The following is a 19,833-nucleotide window of genomic DNA, read 5'->3' as shown; positions in this document are numbered from 1 at the left end:
CAGTTTATAATTACTTTATTAAAATAAAAATCGTTAACAATTATAACACTTAATTATACAGAAGAATGTAGTACATATAGTATATGCAGGATGGTATAGTGGTCTTTTTCTACTTTGATAAGTTGAAAAACTAAGTTTAAATCGTGGAAACTTAAAGTTTTGTTGTTTGTTGGTATTTGTCCTGGAAAACTCCATTAGTTTCTTTTGCATATATATCGAACTTAAACATTTGCTTATAACAAATATAAAGACACCTAAAAAGTGAAAATATAATAATTAACTTTATCTGCATAAACAAAATATTTTTTGAACGTAATAAATTGAACTTACAGAATTAAAATAACCGAAGCAGAAAATAAACCAACTCCAACGTATAAGAATACTGTTGGATGTGTTGCCAATGTTTCTTGATATAAAGCGCTGTATAAAGATGGGGCTGCCATACCCGATAGAGTTTCACATAATGCTAACAACGATAAAGCCTTTGCTAAATCGGAAATTTGTACGGATTTTGTCGCCATAGATTTTAAAGCTGTATTTCCTATGGTTGCACAATTAGCAACAGTTGTAGCTAAAAAAATATAAAATTAATAAACACTTACAACGTAAAATTGTAAAAATAAATTACCTACGTACAATCCGATTTCATTTAAAACAAAAATTAAAAGTAGATTGCTGACAATCTTATCGATAAAAGTAATAACAACAATCATAGAATCGTGAAGTTTCAATACTTTTGTAAATAACGGCAGAAAAATTAAAGAACCTAAAATAAGTCATTATTTTTCTACATTGCTAAGAAAAAAACAAAAGACTTACCTACTACAACCAAAGAATTTCTTATGCTGTCGTAATAACTGAACTTGACAGGTGTGTACATGTAAGCATGTTGGGCAAATAGCCAAAATACGCTTACTTCACCTAAAAAGAAAACGAAAACAGCGCAGTTAATATTTGTGCACAACTTTAAATGATTTATAAATAAATCAACTTTTTTTCATATACGAAGTGTATCAAGGTAATACATTGTAATCATGCAAAAGTTCTATCTGTAATTCCTAAATTCATTAATCCACGTAATTTCCAAAAATAAAGTTGAGTATGTCGTCAATTATATCACCTTCGAGGGAATCTGTAACTACTAAAAGGCATGGCCCTAGGTGGTGGAGAGAGGAACGAGTTTTGCTTAGAAAACTTTAGGGTTTAGAACATAGAATGTTCGTACCCTGCTCAGGATTGGAGCTTGGACGGACCTTAACAGTGAACTCCGGAAATGTGGAATAGATATATCCCCTGTAAGAGATGCAATGGAAAGGCACAAATACGCTGAAATCAAGGCACCACACGATGTTTAACTGTGGAAACATCTAATTAAATAAACTCGGTACTGCATTTGTGGTACCGAATGGCCTTCTGAACAATGTTATTGCAATAGTGGACAGCATTTACATGTATAACCACTTCAGAAAGCAGCAGAAGAAATAATTGACTTTAAAGAAGGGCAAGGAAGAAACCAATGATTTGATGATGAGTGCAAAAACCAAGCCAGAGCTAAAATGCTGCATTATGAGACGAAAGCAAATAAAGTGGTTTTCATTAGAGAGAGAACCAAGAGATCGCAGATATGCTACAAGAGGAAGCAGATGTGGAAAGAACAAAAGATGAAGACCATCGAAGAAATGGCCGAGATGAGAAATATCAGAGAAATGTTTACCGGCATAAAGGTTGAAAAGAACGGGTTTCCAACTCCTTGCAGCAACGGCTAGAGATGGTAATTTGATATTTTTCGAGAACATGACGGGTCTATCCGGTGATAAAGAAGATGCCTACGCTGAAGTGGCTGATCATGACTGACGGTGACGACCTAATAACAGCGATATTCTTGAAGTATGGAGTTGATAACTTAAATAACTCACTGATTTCAAAAATGTTGTAGTAAGAAAAGATGCCCAAGGAATGGGACACAGCACTTATCTGTCCTATCCACAAATAGCGCTCAAAACTACGACGCTCGAATTACCCAGGAATGTTCCTCCTAAATGTAAACTACAAAGTTCAGGCCAACATTTTGTCGGAAATTACCAGAGTCAAGAATCAAGAGAATCAAGGGATCGAAAAGTGTTACGAGTACAACATAGCTGTTTACTAACTATTCATATATTATCGGCATGCTTACTACAATGTAAGAAAATCATACCTGTATCGGACGATGGAAATGTGGAGTGTTCCGCATAATCTTGCGAGATTAGTGCAAATGACTCTAAGAAACACCAGGAAAAGATGGAAAGTTGTAGGAGAATGATCTCGTTATTTTCCCATCATCCGTGAATTGAAACATGACTGAATAGATCACCACATTATTTAGCTTATGCTGATGATGTTGATCTATTGACAAAAACAGAACGAGACTTAGTGGAGAGGTTGCGCAATTTGAAGAAGAATCAAGAAGAGTATTTTATTGCTATTTGAAGTTGAATGCCAAAATTACATGGTTATTTTCAAAATTTTTTGATGAAAAGCCTTTCAAAGTGATACAACAAGTTACATCGTTCTAAAAAAGAAAGTCACGCTTTAATTTGATATTAGTCGTGTTGCTACTGTCGAAAATAATATTTGCACTATTTTTTTAATTTTAACATTTTTTGCTATTTGAACTGAATCGTCAAAATTACATGGTTACTTTCAAAAATTTATTTATGAAACGTCGTTCAAAGTGCAACAGCAAGTTATGCATTGTTCTAAAGAAGAAATTGCAGTCCTTAATTTGATGATAAAGTCGTTTCATTAGCTTCTAAAATAAAACCTCCACGATTTTTTTACTATTAACATTTTCTTTGCAATTTTGAAGATCAAATTTACATAGCTATATCCAAAAATTGATTGATGAAAAGTCTTTTAAAGTGAAACAAGTAACAGGGGAAAGTGGGACAAGTGAGTCATAAGGGGCAAGTGCGTCATTCAAAACAAGTTTTTTTATTTAGATACGTAAATGATATGAGTTAGTTATTTAAATTTAAATTGTGTTGTAATGTTACTGAGAAGGTGTGCGTTACGTTAAGTTTCGAAATAACGGATAATGCTTTACATAAAATATATTTGTGACCGCTTGGTGTCAAATGTTTTTTAAGTTTTCATAAGACTATAATTGTACTATCGCATGGATTTTGATACATTAATCTATTAGGAATTATACTTCTCCCTTGAAACTTTGCCAGATGTCGGTATTTTTTTGAGATTTATTCTTTTATAATAACATTGGGCAAGTGAGACAATACTGACTCACTTACCCCATCACCTAAATTAAATTTGTTATTTTAGGTTATTACTTTGGTACCATTAATTTAAATTCATAATTGCAAATAATATGGTTCCCAATTACGTACGAAAAACAAACAGAGGAACAATATATGCAAACGACGCAACGGATCGTGCACTAGAAGTCATTAAAAGTGGCGAAATGTTCATGAGAAAAGCTAGTGTGCATTTTGGTGTTCCAAGAACCAGCATCCATTCCAAAATAAAAAGGGATATCCTATAAACACAGGAAGATTTAAACCAGTACTTAATGAAACTATGCAATTAGAGTTGCGAAATCATTTGATAAATTTAGAAAAACGATTTTATGGACTGTTAACTATTGCGGTACGAAGTATAGCATATCAATTTGCTGACACTAACAATCTAGTTCATGGAAAACAAGTGGGCAAAAATACCACTCTTTTGGCCTGTGTTAGTGCTTCATCTTTTATGGTATTTCCCAGAGTAAGGATGCATCTTGCATTGCTAGTAGGTTCATTTCCTGCTACAGTAGGGTACCTAAACCCTTGAGGTTGGATAAACACCGATTTGTTCGTAATTTTTGTGAAACACTTTATTGAATGTACAAAAACGACTAAAGAATCACCAAGCCTATTCAATACTAGATAGACATTTAAGACATCATTAGAATGTATAACACTGGCTAGAGAGTCTGGGGTTGTTATGTCGACGTTACCACCCCATACATCAAATGGGCTCCAGCCGCTTGATGTTAGCGTTTTTGCGCCATTCAAAACATATTTATCTCGAGAAATGGACAACTGGCTTACTAGTCATCCTGGTTGTAGACTAACAGAATACGAAAATCAAAAATGCTTTCATTAAAGCTTTCACACCAAACAACATTATAAAATACTTTGAAAAGACAGGTATTTTGCCGTATACGCAGACATATTTCAAGAAAGCGATTTTGAAGCTGCAAGAACATCAGAAATTCGTCAAGATGAATGTAGTCCTAGACCTGATGATAATTTGGATAATGAAGCAACCTTAGGTCTCTTAAAGAAACGAAATTTAAACTCTCTTTCAACACCAGACATACAACGTTCTACAACTTTTAATGACCCAAATCCTGAAATATTACCATCGTGCAGTTATGTTCCAGTTTCACACATTTCACCATTCCTCAAGCAATTTCAAAAGACTGCTTAATTTAAAAGATTAAGCCAACTCCTTAACCTTTTTGTGTGATGCACAGTATGCACTTTTTTCTTCCTACATTTCTGCACTTTTTCTTTTCAGTTTTTTCTTCAATTCTATTATATTTTGAGTTGGTAAACATTTCCGAATCACCAGAAGACTACAAAAATGTTTGTTGCATATTCTACAATGAAACTTATGGTGGCACCTGCGACGAAGACTGGATAAAGTGTATGAAATTTCGAAGTCCATGAAAACTGTCAGAAAATTATATCTATTTGCGAAAATTGTCGCTAAATTATCGCTCGAGCGCGCGCAAGTACAAGCCATAATACAAGGCTCGTACTTTACCGGTAAATACCATGTTGATATCGTGTGTATCGTAGTGGAAAGAAGAATTAGCTTACTTTTGTATCCACATTGCGCGTTTCCCAGTAAATATTTCAATTTTTTTTTTAATTTTCAAAACAAAGATTTTGCGTAATTGCTCATAATCTATAATTATTTATTTTTACTTTTAATGTTAATTTTCTTGTAAAATCAGTATAACAATAGTTGAATTGTGATATTTTTGGGATAATACGAATAAATGTGTAAATTTTGAGGTTAGCAAATAAAAATTTGTTTTAGGATCATGTCGTTTTCAAAGCAATCCTACAACTTGAACAACTACGTGTTTGGCACGTAGAGGAAATTCAAAGGTACCTGTTTGATTCCGACGACGAAAATGATGAAGTCGAATCAATTGCGAATGACGAAGATGGTGTTGCTGAAGACGTTTTTGAAACCTGGAAGAGTTAGTTGTCGATGAGGATTTTCTTTTACCAAAAATAAAAGAAAGAGAAGTCGATGTAGACTCATGCAAATAGAAAAGAACTCCCTATAAAACAAGAACAATGTCTCACAACTTTATCAACGGCTATCTTGGTCGAGTTAGTGCTGCAGCAAGGACAGCAAAAACTCCGATGGAAGCGTGCCAATGCCTTGTCGACAATAATATGATTGATATACTTGTGCGATACACAAATCAATTTATTGATCAAGAAAGGGCCAAACTTTCACGTGAAAGAGTCTTCTTTATCTTGGCTCATCGTTCGAATACTTTAGATTTATGGGATACTACCGAGCATGGAGTAGAAATATTTGGAAGCACAATGAGCAAAGAAAGGTTTTTATTTTTTCTAAAATGTTTATGGTTTGACGATCGCGACACCAGATTAGCCAGAAAAGTGTTGGACAAATTGGCTCCCTGATCAGCGTATTTGAAACTTTTTATTCCATTCTAAACATGGCTGGAATAAATGCTCAAATAGTACTAAGAAAAAACGACCAAACATATGACAAACGAAAAGCTTTTCTAAAAAAGTTGGGTGAGGAACTAATAAAAGAACATCTGAAAAACAGGAAGACCAATACTAGAGGAATTCCTGCAGCACTTCAAGAAAAAGTTAACCAAACTGCAGAACGGCTCAGCACAAATTTACCATACAGTTACAGAAATGCAGGACCTGCTTTAGAAGTTGATGACCAGAAAAGAAAAAGATGTGACTCTTGTATCATTGAAAAATCTTTGAAATTATAGTATATTTATAATTTTGTATTTTTATGAATTTTATACTTGCCTTTTTATTATTGAAAGTCTGATTTAATGGTGTTTTTGTTTTATTTTATGCTTTACTGGTGCACTAAGTTTGATCTCAAGTAATTTTATATTTTAGTTTTCCCAGTTGATAATAAAAAAATAAAACATAAACCGTAATTTCCTTCCTAACACCTTTAAAAATAGATTCTTTGCACAAATATATACTTTTTTTTAACTTTTTGTATATTTTTGAGCCAATGTATCTTACAGATACTGTAATGATAAAAATGGTTCGTTAATTTAAACTTGTTTAGTATAATTTTGTTTTGTGATTAAATTCTTACAGAATGTGGCCTGTTTTACATTAACATTACTTACTTAGGCCCACTACTACCACTCATAGTTAAAGTCTCTGATAGCGTTATCTATCGGATAGCTTAAAAATTGGTTACTACCGCTGTATTTATCTTATAGATACCGCTATCTACTTTTGAAATATCTGTAACCCGGGGGTTGGGTGTCGATAAGTTGCTATCTAAGGGATAACTGCGGATACCTAACCTCAAATAGAATTTATACTGACGTATAAAATTCGAGCGTTTTACTATTTCGGTTAAAATAAGAGAAGTAATATAAATTTAAATAAAAAACTATTAATAATTAACATTAGATAAAATCATCATGGATAATTTCTTCGACATTGGAGATGAAGAACAAATTTGTGAAGAAATCAATGAATTACTTCCTATAGGAAGCGAAAGGATAATAAGGAGTAGAGTTGACCATTTAAATATTCATTCTGATGTTGAATTTATGACGAGATTTCGTCTCTCGAAAAAAAGTTCTCTTCACCTTTTGAATCAAATAGAAGATGTAATATAACCTCCATCCATGACGTAAGTAATTTGTTGATTGCTATTATTTAATGTAAAATTCATCAAAATTTTAGTAATAATGGTGTACCTCCTTCAAACCGTTTGTTGCTGACTCTTCGGTTTTATGCAATGGGTAACATGTTGCTATCCATAGCAGATTTTGCAGGAGTGAGTGTACAATTGGCATTTTCAGTCAATAACTGCATCACTTTTTTTGTTTTCTATTACGCTTTTATGTTTGATAATAAATTCAAGAAGAAGTTCGCATTCTTGTTTGATGAAATTTTTCTTTGATTTCTTAACTATGAGATAAATGGAGGTGGTAGTACACACGACTCTGTTATCTACGAGATAAACTGTAGCTTATAGATAGCTTAATTGACAGATAGCATTGGTTTGGTAGTAACGGGCCTTAATCGGTAACCCGGTTACCCCCTACATTGTTTTAAAGAAGAAAGTTTAATCTTTAATTTGAAGTTACATGATTTTTGAAATTTTAATTCCTTCTTAATATATCGAGGAAAACATATTGTCTTTAAAATATTATTGATGTATAGTATTTAAAATTAAAACAATAAATTAATCACTGTTATAAAGAAGAAAGTTTACGCTTTAATTTGATATTGGAGTCGTGTTGCTACTATCAAAAATAAGACTTGCACGATTTTGTCAATTTTAACATTCTTTTGCTACTTGAGGTTAAACGCCAATATTACATAGTGCTCTTTAAAATTTTGTTTATATGCATTTCAAACTAAAACATCTGGTTACATATCATTTCAGAGAAAAAAGATAAAACTTTAATCAGTATTATTGCGTTCACAAATGAATTTACAGCGCAATTAATTAATTTAATGTTGTAATAAAAGTTTATGTATATTGTCTTCTTTGTGCAACAATTATGTTGGCTATAATACAACAATAAAAATAACTGTAGACAGTTAAATATTATATTTACGAATCAATTCGTTAATAATTATGTAATTATAAAACTAATTAATTAAAAATTCAATATACTTGCCGATTACAACCAATCCAGAAATAAAAAATACAATAATAACCAAATATAGTAGTTTAACGTTAGTTCGCTGTTGCGGTTTCCGAAGTAATTGAAATGTTTCGATTGCGTGTTTTGGATTGAAAACGTCGTCCAAGAAACCTTTAACGCTCTGGTATTTAACTTTTTCGGTATTAGTTTCTTCAATGTAAAAGTATCCATAAATTAAAGCGATCAAAAATGAAGCTCCACCCATGCTTAAAACTCCATAATAACCAATTTTCGTGAATAAATATCCCCCTAACGCGCTTAACATCGAACAAGCGGTTAAAATAATCTGTATTATCCCAATTCTTAACGTTCTCATCTCCATCGTACTTATATCGGATATGTAAGCGAAAATTGCCATAATTAACGTTGCGGGTCCGCCTAAGAATGATGGAAAAATCGTTTGACTGAATCCTTGAAATTCAACCGGAATTTGATCCATAAAAATAACACACAAAAAACAACCAGCTATTGCAAAAAATTCGCCCAAAATTGGTAACAATAAGAAGGGTTTTCTAATTTTATGCCGATCGCTGTACGATGCGAGAAATAAAATTAATATTAAAGGAACGATGTTTTGCAGTGGATTTTGCCAAACTTGCATCGTCGTAATTATTGCTTGCACATTATCATTTTCGTGGGTGTAATTTTGAAAAGATGCAGACAGGATTGCCTTACAAACTGTATCGTTATAATTCGCATTCACACGACATGATTTTTCTAACTGCAAATTCCATAGGGCCGGACCGCAAATAAACGTAGGTATATAATAAAATATTAATAAAGGTTCCACTGTAATAACACTACGAATGTAAGAAAGTTTTTCTTTCATTGTCATCTCTTTAAACGTTTTTTGAACTCCATCTTTCAAAGCTAAATTATTAATTGATGATGTTACCAAGTTATTAGTTGATTCCATTTTAATTTTAAACCACTTAAATACACACTTTCTTTAAATAACACTTTTAAATTATAATCTTTATTTTTTAATCACTTACGAACGAGGACGAATAAAATACAGAGAATTCTTCTCAAGCACAGATTGATATAAACAACGAAGAAGTTTGTTAGATTTACATAATCGCGTGTTTTAAATTAGAAAATGATATAACGGAGAGGAGAATCTTCCTCTTGTTTCATTAGGAACGTAAAACCTGTTTGGTATTCGTTCGTATTCACTTTTCGTTTCGTTTCACGTACTTACGATTCAATCTTCTATACATTTTCTTTATTAACTGAAGAATACCGCAAGGTTGTTTGTAAGGTTGGGTGTCTATTAAACGTGATTGACTCGGATTCTATGCGGTTTTTAAACATTGTAATTACGGGATGCACGGAAAGAAGAAAACAAAATTTAATTACAGGTTTTTGTGGTTATTCAAGTATGTGAAATATTAATGATATTATGACCTTCATTTCAATAAAAGAAATAAAAATATTTAGCAAAACAATTCCACAACTTAACTATTTTGGAAGAATTAATTTTATTTTTTGGGAATTATCGACGTCAACTAAATTTTGGCTAAAATGTCAAGGATGAAGTGATGATCTCAAAAAAAAAGAAAGAACGACCTCCAATATGAATACTTTATAAATATTTTGACCTTCATTTGGGATAAATGACGAAACGTGTTTCATAAATACTGTGACGGTAAAAGATTTCTGCCTACAAAAATTCCCAGAATTAATTCAGAGCATATTAGAAAAAAAATTGTAGCTAATTTTATTCTTAACAATTTTGCTTTTTTACACTTTTGCTCCCACATGCATTGATATCGAGAAAAATTTGAAATGAGAAAAGCGATATCGTTGTTTTACATTTTGATATTCCGAATTAAATGATTCAGAACATATTAGAAAAAATTTTTAGCATAGAAGTTACTGTTTTTCACTTCTGCTCTGACAAATAACTAATGAATTTATAGATTCTCAAAAACGATTTCACTCTTATATTAAATTAAAGAGGATATTATAGCGTTTAATTTCAACCATAAGCCATTTTTGAATTCCCATAAATGAGGTTACTGCGAATGTTAAACATTAATATTTTTGAGTAATATGTTATTCAGTAAAATCTCAAAAACAATGTTACTAGATACTTAATTTCTGGTAATTAATTATTAATATTTGCATTTATTTGGTATTGAAAAAATGTTGAAACCGGTTTAACCCAACATTATTATAATCTCCTTGAATGTTTACGATGCAGACAACAATAAATGAAAAACATCTTCGATTAAAAATCAATTTGTATAAGTTTTTAATGTTGTTGTTATACACGCAACATTTTTCTTTTCCGCTCAATTTCGTTCTTTTAGATGCAAAAAAAAAACATCGAACCGATGAAAGATATCGAAAGATATTTGGAGAAATGTCATATTTGGAAAGCTCACGTGGAACGAGGGGATTAGGAGCATTAATTATGGTTATTACATTGTATATTCTCCATATTTCTCAAATAAATAAAAATAATAAAGGAAAAAGTAGACTTTTTGAGAAATACTAATAAGTTTAATTTAATTCAAATAGTAAACATGTTTCGATAGGTTATTTTTCAAAAAGTATTTTAAAGGATTTTTTATTTAATTTTTAGATGTTTTTTGTAAATTTTAAATTATTTTGTATTTAAGGAGAAAAGCTTAAACTTATACCTAATCCCTACAAACCTTAAACATTTTTTTCCATCAATTTGTAAATTAATTTACGTACTGAAGATGAAACAATAGTTTCGAAACATGTTTACTATTTGAATTAAATTAAACTTATTAGTATTTCTCCAAAAAGTTCTACATTTTCCTTAATTATTTTTTCCTATATTTCGAATTATCCTCTAAGTCGAATAATTTTCGTAAGCTCAAGCGTTTGACTAGGTTTCAAATGTGTTTTTATCTCTCTAACTAAGTCGAATTTCCCTAACTCGAATTCTTTGTAACTCGAACTGAACTACTATAGAATTTCTTGCACCGCGACCCTATGGATCTATTGTACCCCGATAGATATCGTTATCAAATTTCACCGTGCAGTCCAGTGCTCTTAACGAACATTAATACCTTGCTCGGTGAAAGGTCATTCAGATCTTTTGAGGAGATAAACTGCGACCCAAAAATCGAGAATCTGATACGGTTAACGGCAGGGCAGTGGCATAAAATATGCTCAACCGTCTCTGTTTCCTCCGCACATAGTCGGCATTCAACATCGTCGGCTAAACCCAACAAGTTGAGGTGTGCTTTTAATCGGCAGTGCCCAGTAAAAACACCCATTAGAACTTTTATACTACTACGGGCAAGTCCTAAAAAATTCCCAGGTTTGACATTGGCGATGTTAATAAACACCTTAGCATGTCTCATTTAAGGAAAACTATATTTGGCCATCGCACATGATACACAAACTGCTGGTTCCGGCTCCACAAACGTTTCAGCGCTGCCACCTCGTGCTAGCTTATCTGCCGCTTCGTTGCCGGCAACCCCAGAGTGACCCGGAGCACAGATCAGAGAGACTCTGTTATCAGAACTCAGTGTGTTTAATGTTCTCTTACAATCATTAACCAGAGCCGACACCGTTTTCACGGCTTGCAGCGCCTGGAGAGCGGCTTGACTGTCTGAGAAAATTCGTACTGTCATGTTCTTCACCCCTCTTTCAAGAAGGATTTTAGCACCCATGTCAATAGCAAATACTTCCACCTGGAATACAGTACAGTACGTACCCAGGCTGTAAGCTTGCTTAATTCGAGGTGTCTCGCAGTATACTCCTGCTCCGACCCCTTCAGGCGTTTTGATCCATCTGTGTACAAGCAAATGTCTGCCTGTTGTTCTAGCCACTTTCTCTATAAGCAAATGCAGAGGAGATAGGCCAAGCAGAACTTCCATTGCTGAGTTGGCGTTGTGCTTATCGCACCAGAGATTGCCAATCCGGCTACTCATCGAATTCGTGAAAGTTTACTGATAACTGAAGTTTGTCGAACTTTCCCATACTAGGTTGCTGCTCCGTATGTGATCGTAGGTCTAACTACAGTCACATAGAGCCAGTACAGTCTTTCAGGGGTAAGATCCCAATTTTTTCCACAAAGACTGCGACAAGTCCACAAGGATAATCTAGCTTTGTGCAAAACTCCCTGCAAATGTCCATTCCATGACAGGGTTTTGTCTAGGATTACTCCTAGATATTTGACTTCCTTTGAGAAAGGAATTTCTTCACCTTGGATAGTTGGGCGGATTAGTCCATCCAACTTTCATTTCCTGGTGAAGTGTACAACAATTGTCTTTTGCGGGTTTATTGAGAGGACAATTGTATAACATCTAGTAAATACATACTAATTAGGTACTTATTTTTAACACCAAATTAAACTAAATAATGTTTTGCAGCTTTTTCCAATGATCTAGTCTGCTTTACCCGTAATATAGATAAATATTGTCATATTTTTACCGTTTTAAGACCAAAACACAAAAACGCGCACACTACGATACGCGGAACACACGTTTAGGGTATTATTGTTTTTGTTATAATTCCGCACTATTGCTCCCGTTTGAATCGGCTAGGGCACTAGGTCACTAAATCGAACGGCTCGAACATCCTCTGAAGGCGACGCAGGACATCCTCGTTGTCGAGAAGCTGGATGGCCTTGATGTTGGGATGATCGTGAATTTTCTTCTCAGGTTTAGACGCGAATGATGCAATTTCTGATGACACCGATGCTGTTTTCAAGTCGCGATGGAGGTCGGTGTTTCTTATATACCAGGGTGCATTCACTATGCACCTTAGTACTTTGTTCTGGAATCTTTGAATCAGACTTGAATTTGTCTTGCATGTACAACCCCACAGTTGGATTCTGTATGTCCATTTTGGTTTTAATACTTGCTTGTATATTAGCAAATTGTTTCTTAGTGATAGCGTTGATTTTCTGCCAATAAGCCAATATAGGTGTCTAAATTTGATATCAAGTTCCTCACGTTTTTTTTTTTACGTGAGCTTTCCATTTGAGTTTGGCATCCAGCGTCATACCAAGATATTTTGCGGTGTCGACGTAAGGGACTGCATTGCCATTTATGTTTACTGGGACATAGTTTACTTTCTTATAAGTAAAGTTTATGTATGTCGATTTATTTGTATTTAGTTTTATTAGCCATCGTTTGGTCCAGTTTTCTATTGAATTTAAGGCCTATTGTAACTTGTTTGCTGCAACTACTTCATTTTCTGCAACAGCCATGTGTCATCTGCGAACGTAGCTGTTAAAGTTTCTGGTACCTGAGTAAGGTCGAATGTGTAAAGTAAGTAGAGTGTTGGGCCAAGCACACTTCCTTGAGGAACTCCGGCTCGTACTTCATGTAGTGGTGAATAAGCGTTTTCGTATTTTACTCTTCGGATTTTAATAGTTGACTATACGTTGATGGTAGTATTTGGTTTAGTTTTGGCGGAGCAGACTTTAGTTTCTTCCATTGCTATTTGGATAGTATTCGTTATTTTATGCACTTGGTCTATCTTGTTGCATGTTTATTCCGAAACCCAAATTGATGTGTTGGTATTAGGGCTTTTTCTTCTATGACAGATTTTAGTCCTTTTAATAGTAATTTTTCAAGCAGTTTTGATAGTAAGAGTAATAATGAGATAATGAGACCTATGTGATGTAACATCTGTGGAGGCTTTACCACGTTTAGGTATCATTATTATTTCAGCAACTTTCCATATGCTTGGGAAGTATTTCTGTTTAAAACCAGCATTAATTATGTGTAATAGTTTTGTCATCGCCCGTTTTGGTAGATGTTTCAATGTTTCTCCATTAATTAGGTCATAGCCTACTGATTTCTTTATATTTAGTTTTTGTATTTCATAATACAGTTCTTTCATTCTTACACATGGTATATTACTCTGCTGATCACTTTGAATTACGCTTGGGACACTATTTAGCATAGTTGTTGGACTGTCTGATGTAAAAGTTTCTTTCAGATGTTCAGCAAATAAATTAACTTTTTCTTGATTGCTCTTAGCTCAATTTCCATTACTATTTCGAATTGGATGTGTATGTGTTTTTGGAACTTTAAGCTTTCTTGTTGCCTTCCACAGAGAATAATCAGTACTGGCATCGTCAGTAAAGTCTTTTAAGTAATCTTGAATATTATTTTCTTTGTGGCTATCTGCTAATGCTCTTAATTCGGCTGTTATTTTATTTAATTTAGTTTTATCACTAGGAGTTCTAATGGTTTGCCATTTCTTTCTTGCTTTCCGTTTTCTGCAGTTTTGTCTCTAATGAATTTAGGATAAATATTAGATTTAGGCTTTGGTGTTAAAATTGGTGTTGAGGCCCAGGCTGCGCTTTATATGTCTTTAAAGAACTTTTCTACTTCATTGTCAATGTGTTCGTTTGTTTTCATAAGAGCATTAAGATGAATTTTATTATCTAATGTTTGTTGAAATAGATTCTAATTAGTGAGTTTATTAATTAGTGATAAAAACAGTTCTTTGTTACATACTTTCTTATTTAGAGTAATAATTACTGGTGAGTGATCTGAGTCCAGCCCTAACTCTTCTTCTATGTTTACGAAGTTAAGCGATCAAGAGCTTATATTATCAAGAGAGAATGTTCCAGATAATATTCATAACTGAATAGAAGATTTTTTCGACAAAGAGCGGTTCTCCACTATAAGCCAAAAGAAAATTACTTGAAAAAACTTGATTAATTTTCTACATACAATAATATTAAGGTTTCTGTTTTAAATATACATATTAGAAAAGTACATTTCAAAATTTTTTCTTTAGAGCTGAAATTCCACATTTTTCTCTAACTCGAATTGTCTATAACTCGAAGCTTTCCTCCGCTCCCTTAGTGATTCGAGTTAGGGGAATTTCACTGTAAGTATTAGAACAAAGATGTGTTATTTTAATCTCGTTTCATCGTTTCAGATTATAAAACGGACTTTAGTACTAAATGAAATTATTATTTCATTTAGAACTAATGGGAATGCAGGTCAGATTTTATTTGGAATTATTCAAACAGTAAGACATTAATTTCGTTTATTCGGAATGATTGATCTGTTGAGTAATTTTAATCCGATCGGGATTCACGAAAGAATTGAATTTATTGAGCGAAATATAGGGCATGTCTTTAACCCTTTGTGTCCCGATGGTACTTTAAAGTAGCGGTAGTTTTAAACACTCATTTTAAACTGTAGTCATCTATGCGGTGCATTTAGAGCTGTCGGTACTTTCTACTATACAAGAAAGAACCTGTATAAAAAATGACGCAATCCTCACTGTATAGTCTTTAGGTATATTTAAACTTATTCATCCAGATGTGAGGTTAGAAGTTTAGTGAAAAGTGGTGTTGCTGAATTTTGTTGCTTAAATAGGTATCTCTTTGATAAATGGTTATTAGGTGTGATTTGTAAGCAGCTTGTGTATTGTTTACGTATTGCAATTACAATTTTCAAACATTTCTTATTTTTATCCCGAAAAAGTTACATTTTGTGTTTAAAAATATTGAAAAAGTCACAATATTGAGATTGATGTAAAAATGAGCCAAGCGGCTACAGATACGTTTTGCTACTTGATCAAAGCTTTGACTGATGAAAAACTTTTGGTTGAGGTTGAAAATTCTTTTGTTGAATTAGAAAATCTCCCGGTGGATAATTCTGAACAGACAGATATAGAAGGTGACACTGTTATTACTAGTGCTAGTGAGGTATCTATACTGGAGAATGAAGTAATTTGTACGCCACCCAAAGAAATAAAACGCTAAACTTGAAAGAAGAAGAATTGCTGTGTTTCCTTTGCATAAATTTCTTAATGAGTTATCACAGTTTGCCAAGCTATAATAAGTCTTCTGGAGTAATGCTGAAGACTTGGGTGTACCACTTGTCGTACGAACAATGACCCGTAATAGGTTTCAGGAGATTTTATCATATCTGCATGTCAACGATAACAGCATTATTCCTAAGAACAATAGGGATAGACTATACAAGATCCGTCCGTATTTTGAATCACTCAACCGTCAGTTCTACAGCTAGTATCATGGCACTAGGCAGTTGGCTGTAGGTGAATTCAAAGGGAGGTCAAGTATGAAACAATTCAATCCCATGAAGCCCATAAAAAAGGGTTGGGAAGAAATTTGATTTTGAGGAAAAATCTCCGGAAACTGAACTAGGTGAAAGGATTCTTCTTTCGATAACTTTTTTACAAGTATCCGTCTTTTGGAAAAACTGAAAATTGAGAAATCCTTAGCTTGTGGGACAATAAGGTCTCACAAAAAAGGTCCATCCAAAAATTTGGTAAATAATAAATGAATGAAAAAAGGAGATTATGATTACCGGATCTCAAATTTCGATATAAGTTATTACAAATGGAACGCCACTAAGTGCGTGAAATATTATTTTTATATTAGCATCACTAAGATGTATTTTCATGCCTGATGGTACTCTGAAGTACCATTATCCCCCTGGAATAGGGGGACTGTCATATTTTGCTAAAATTGATTAAAAAGGCCTTTACTGAGTGTATTTTTATAGATTTTGATTCTGTCACAAAGTTTCAAAAATTTTGACTTCTTGAGTCACAAAGAGTTAAATCGATTCATTAGGGGGAACGTTTTATCGTGCATTGTTTGGTGTATTTCATTATGTTGCAAAATGATTGTGAGTGTGGAAATACTAAAGTTCGGATTACTAAAGTATTTCGTGATGAAATATTATATCATTTCAAATCTCTCTTATTGCTGTTGTGATTAATATTCTGTTTACTTCGTTACTTTATTATTGCAATTTGTGCAAATTAATAATAATCACGCGAATGGAAAGTATTAAAAATATGATTAATAATATAAGTTTGACTAAAAATAAGGAAAGAAACTTTAAAATTCTGAAACCAATTTTCTTATACCATCAAGATATATACAAGTAATATAATTTCAAGATTTGAACAAACTTTTTACTGCATCATTATGGTTTTAAAATATACACGTGTTCCATATCTTCCGCGTCAGAGCATTATACGGTTGCAGGATACATTATTCTGAAGCGATTTTTCTAATATTTAAATTTCATATCAATAACAATTCAAGATGTAGAACTAGATTTAAAAAATCATAACAAATTGGTAAAAGTTATGGAAAGTAGAGGATTATTTATGGCACATTAAATCTACATTAAATTTTCTTTAAAATGTTCTTTATTTCATGATGATATCTCAATTCGTGCTTGAGATACAATTTTTTAAAATTTATATTTCATATCTAGAAAAATAAAAAATGCAGTGTTGGGTTTAAAAAATCATAACAACGATATTTATGGAAAATAATAAATTGTTTATAGCGCATTAAATCTTCATCAATGTGCTTTAAAATGTTTCTTATTTCACGATAATATCCCAATTCGATTTTGAGATACGATTTTTAAAATTTATATTTCATATATAAATACAACAATCAATCAACCATAGTTGGATTTATAAAATTAAAACAACAATTTTTATGGAAAATAAGAAATTATTCATTATGCATTAAATCGTTATAAAATTTGTTTTAAAATTTAATAATTTAATAAAACATTTCAAGATAGTCGCACAATTTGGACGCACATACATGTATGTATAGTAATTTGGAAAAAGTTTTTTAAAACATCATATCAGGATTTGTGATATGATTGTGATTAAGAGTAACAAAGTTGTACACTGAAGATGGGAGTTGACCCCGAAACGTCTCTAACCGTTTAATATAGAACAACAGAGGAAAAAGTGTTTTTTTTAAACCTTTTATGCTTTAAAATGTTTTTTATGTCATGATGATATCTCAATTTGTTCTTCAGATACAATTATTTAAAGTTTATGTTTCATATCAATAACAAGCAAGCAAACAGAGTTGTGTTTCAAAAAATCATAATAACGATGTTTATGGAAAATAAGAAATTGTTTATGGCGCATTACATCTTCATCAAATATAAGTACGAAGGCTTTCACATTTATCAAATCATCAAATTTACTTTAAAATGTTTTTTAATTAATGATGATATGTCAATTCTTTCTTGAGATACAATTTTTTTAAATTTATATTTAATATCAATAACAATCAATCATGTAGAGTTGGATTTAAAAAATCATAACAATGATTATGGAAAATAATAAATTGTTTATATGACATTAACCCCAGCCACCCGTAAATGTCTTATAGCGCCTATTTTACTACATAAGTCTTAATTTACAATTAATTTACGATTTTTTTTCAAAATATTGTTCAAAAATGTAAATGTTTTATCACCTTATTGTTACGGAAAAGGGTTATCTATTTTACGCCGTAACTTCGCAAGGGATGATAAGAGGTAAATGAGACAAAACACGTTATTATTACTTTTAAACGTACTATAAATGATTCCAAAAAACTGGGGAAAAGCTTACGAAGTGTTCCGCTAGCACGAAATCGTATTTGTCTATTGTTAGCTTTTCACTTATTCAGCTTCTAGGTTACGTTAGGTACGTAGCAAGGTAATTACATAGTCATTTCCGCAATCTAGTTGACTCCCCTTTTTGTCTAACGGGCAGATTATGTACCATCTATGTTCCATGTTGAAAATATTTCTTCTTGCCATATCATTGTTATGAGTGTTCAGACTTTTCTAGGTCCAGATACTTCCATGGCCCTTTAATCAGTTCGTCCGTTATCTCATCTGAATCTAGACAGCTGGAATGTTTTTAATTTCGTCTACTCTTCTTGATTTAGTTATCGTTGGAAGTATTCCCTCCATCTCTCCGTAATTTTACGTGAGTCGTTTAATATTCTCTTCCCTTCTTTGCACATCTTTACATATCGTGCTTCTGGGCTTAACTTATTGTCTCATACAGTGCACCTTTTGGTAAAATTTTCTATGCTCACCATTATTTCTTAAGTTCTTCTCTATTGAAGCTTTTGGTACACATGTTTCTTTGCATCGGTTGCCTCTCTGCACTTTGTATCCTAAAAAAGCAAAGTTAGTAAGTTACGATACTTGCGGAAAGAATTTTAGTATTGTCTGTTGCTGCTCACAAATATTGAAACCTCCGTTTTCAAACCCCATATTGACATTCTGCCATATTTCTAGTTCCGATTTGTGCTTCATTGTAAAGTTGTCCTTAGTTCTCGGTGAATCGAGAGGAGTTGGTAAATAATTTCTAAAACAGGATAGTTTATTATTTAAATTTGTTTGACCATAAAAGTGGGCCCCCCAAGTTCAGCTGGTAGAAGACTAGATACATATAACGCAAGAATAAATGTTGCTAATAGAAGATTCCATGCAGCAGATTACTTACAGCTTACAAAAGAAATATACATACTTTAAATAAATTAACATTAATAAGTTAACTTTAAATATGTAAATATAGGCATATATTTAAATTCGAGTTGGTCGTTGAGTAGTTTGGTGTTTTTTTGATTGTTGTGCCGATATATTTCTATCATCTCCAGAATCTCCAAACCTAATATTCAATAAAAAGTCATCCTGATACTGGTATTTAGTGGAGACTTTTCAAGCTTTTTATAATTGTTGTTTCTCATGAATGTTAAAGTTTTGTCGATGTATTCCTTCTTATTGATGATTACAATTCCTGCTCCTTCATCTGCCTTAACGAATACAGCATTGTTGTTGGTGAGTTTTTTCTTTATCGATTTAATGATTTTATTTTGTTTTATGATAGAGATGTTCTTCGTAATGTTCTTTTTTGACTTTTTAATAAGCGAAATGATCTCATTTTTAATATTGGACCTTTCTAGATGGTTTCTTTCAATTGCAAATTTATAACATTTGTTCAAGAATTCATCTTCCTGTCTGATGAATTTAATGCCAGTGAGATTACTGTATTGTGTAATGGTTTGATGTTTATCTGTATGTCCTTTGTTATTGTTCTTCTTGTGTTTGCGTAAA

General features: G+C 32.5%; 1 protein-coding gene across 1 annotated transcript; it reads right to left on the bottom strand.

The window, feature by feature from the left end:
• LOC111414140 (probable peptidoglycan muropeptide transporter SLC46) lies at positions 1 to 9,158 on the bottom strand. The gene is made up of 5 exons (XM_023045333.2): positions 7,937 to 9,158; positions 820 to 921; positions 629 to 766; positions 331 to 571; positions 1 to 254 (listed from the first exon to the last, which is right to left on the bottom strand). Exons 1-5 carry the CDS (start codon positions 8,877 to 8,879, stop codon positions 152 to 154), a joined length of 1,527 nt encoding a protein of 508 aa, XP_022901101.1. The 5' UTR covers positions 8,880 to 9,158; the 3' UTR covers positions 1 to 151.
• Between the last annotated feature and the right edge of the window lie 10,675 nt (positions 9,159 to 19,833).

The sequence above is a fragment of the Onthophagus taurus genome, chromosome 6, assembly GCF_036711975.1.
Source record: "Onthophagus taurus isolate NC chromosome 6, IU_Otau_3.0, whole genome shotgun sequence".
Lineage (NCBI taxonomy): Eukaryota > Metazoa > Arthropoda > Insecta > Coleoptera > Scarabaeidae > Onthophagus > Onthophagus taurus.
The sequence above is the reverse complement of the archived record's forward strand: the minus strand, read 5'-3'. Positions and strand labels throughout refer to the sequence as shown.

What these genes read in the sequence shown, in the direction of transcription:
- LOC111414140 (XM_023045333.2), bottom strand. Translation starts at nt 8,879, where the DNA reads ATGGAATCAACTAATAACTTGGTAACATCATCAATTAATAATTTAGCT. An exon ending in TTCTGGATTGGTTGTAATCG is followed by an intron (nt 922 to 7,936) that starts GCAAGTATATTG and finishes TTTTCTTTTTAG; the next exon opens with GTGAAGTAAGCGTATTTTGG. An exon ending in TGAAATCGGATTGTACGTAG is followed by an intron (nt 572 to 628) that starts GTAATTTATTTT and finishes ATATTTTTTTAG; the next exon opens with CTACAACTGTTGCTAATTGT.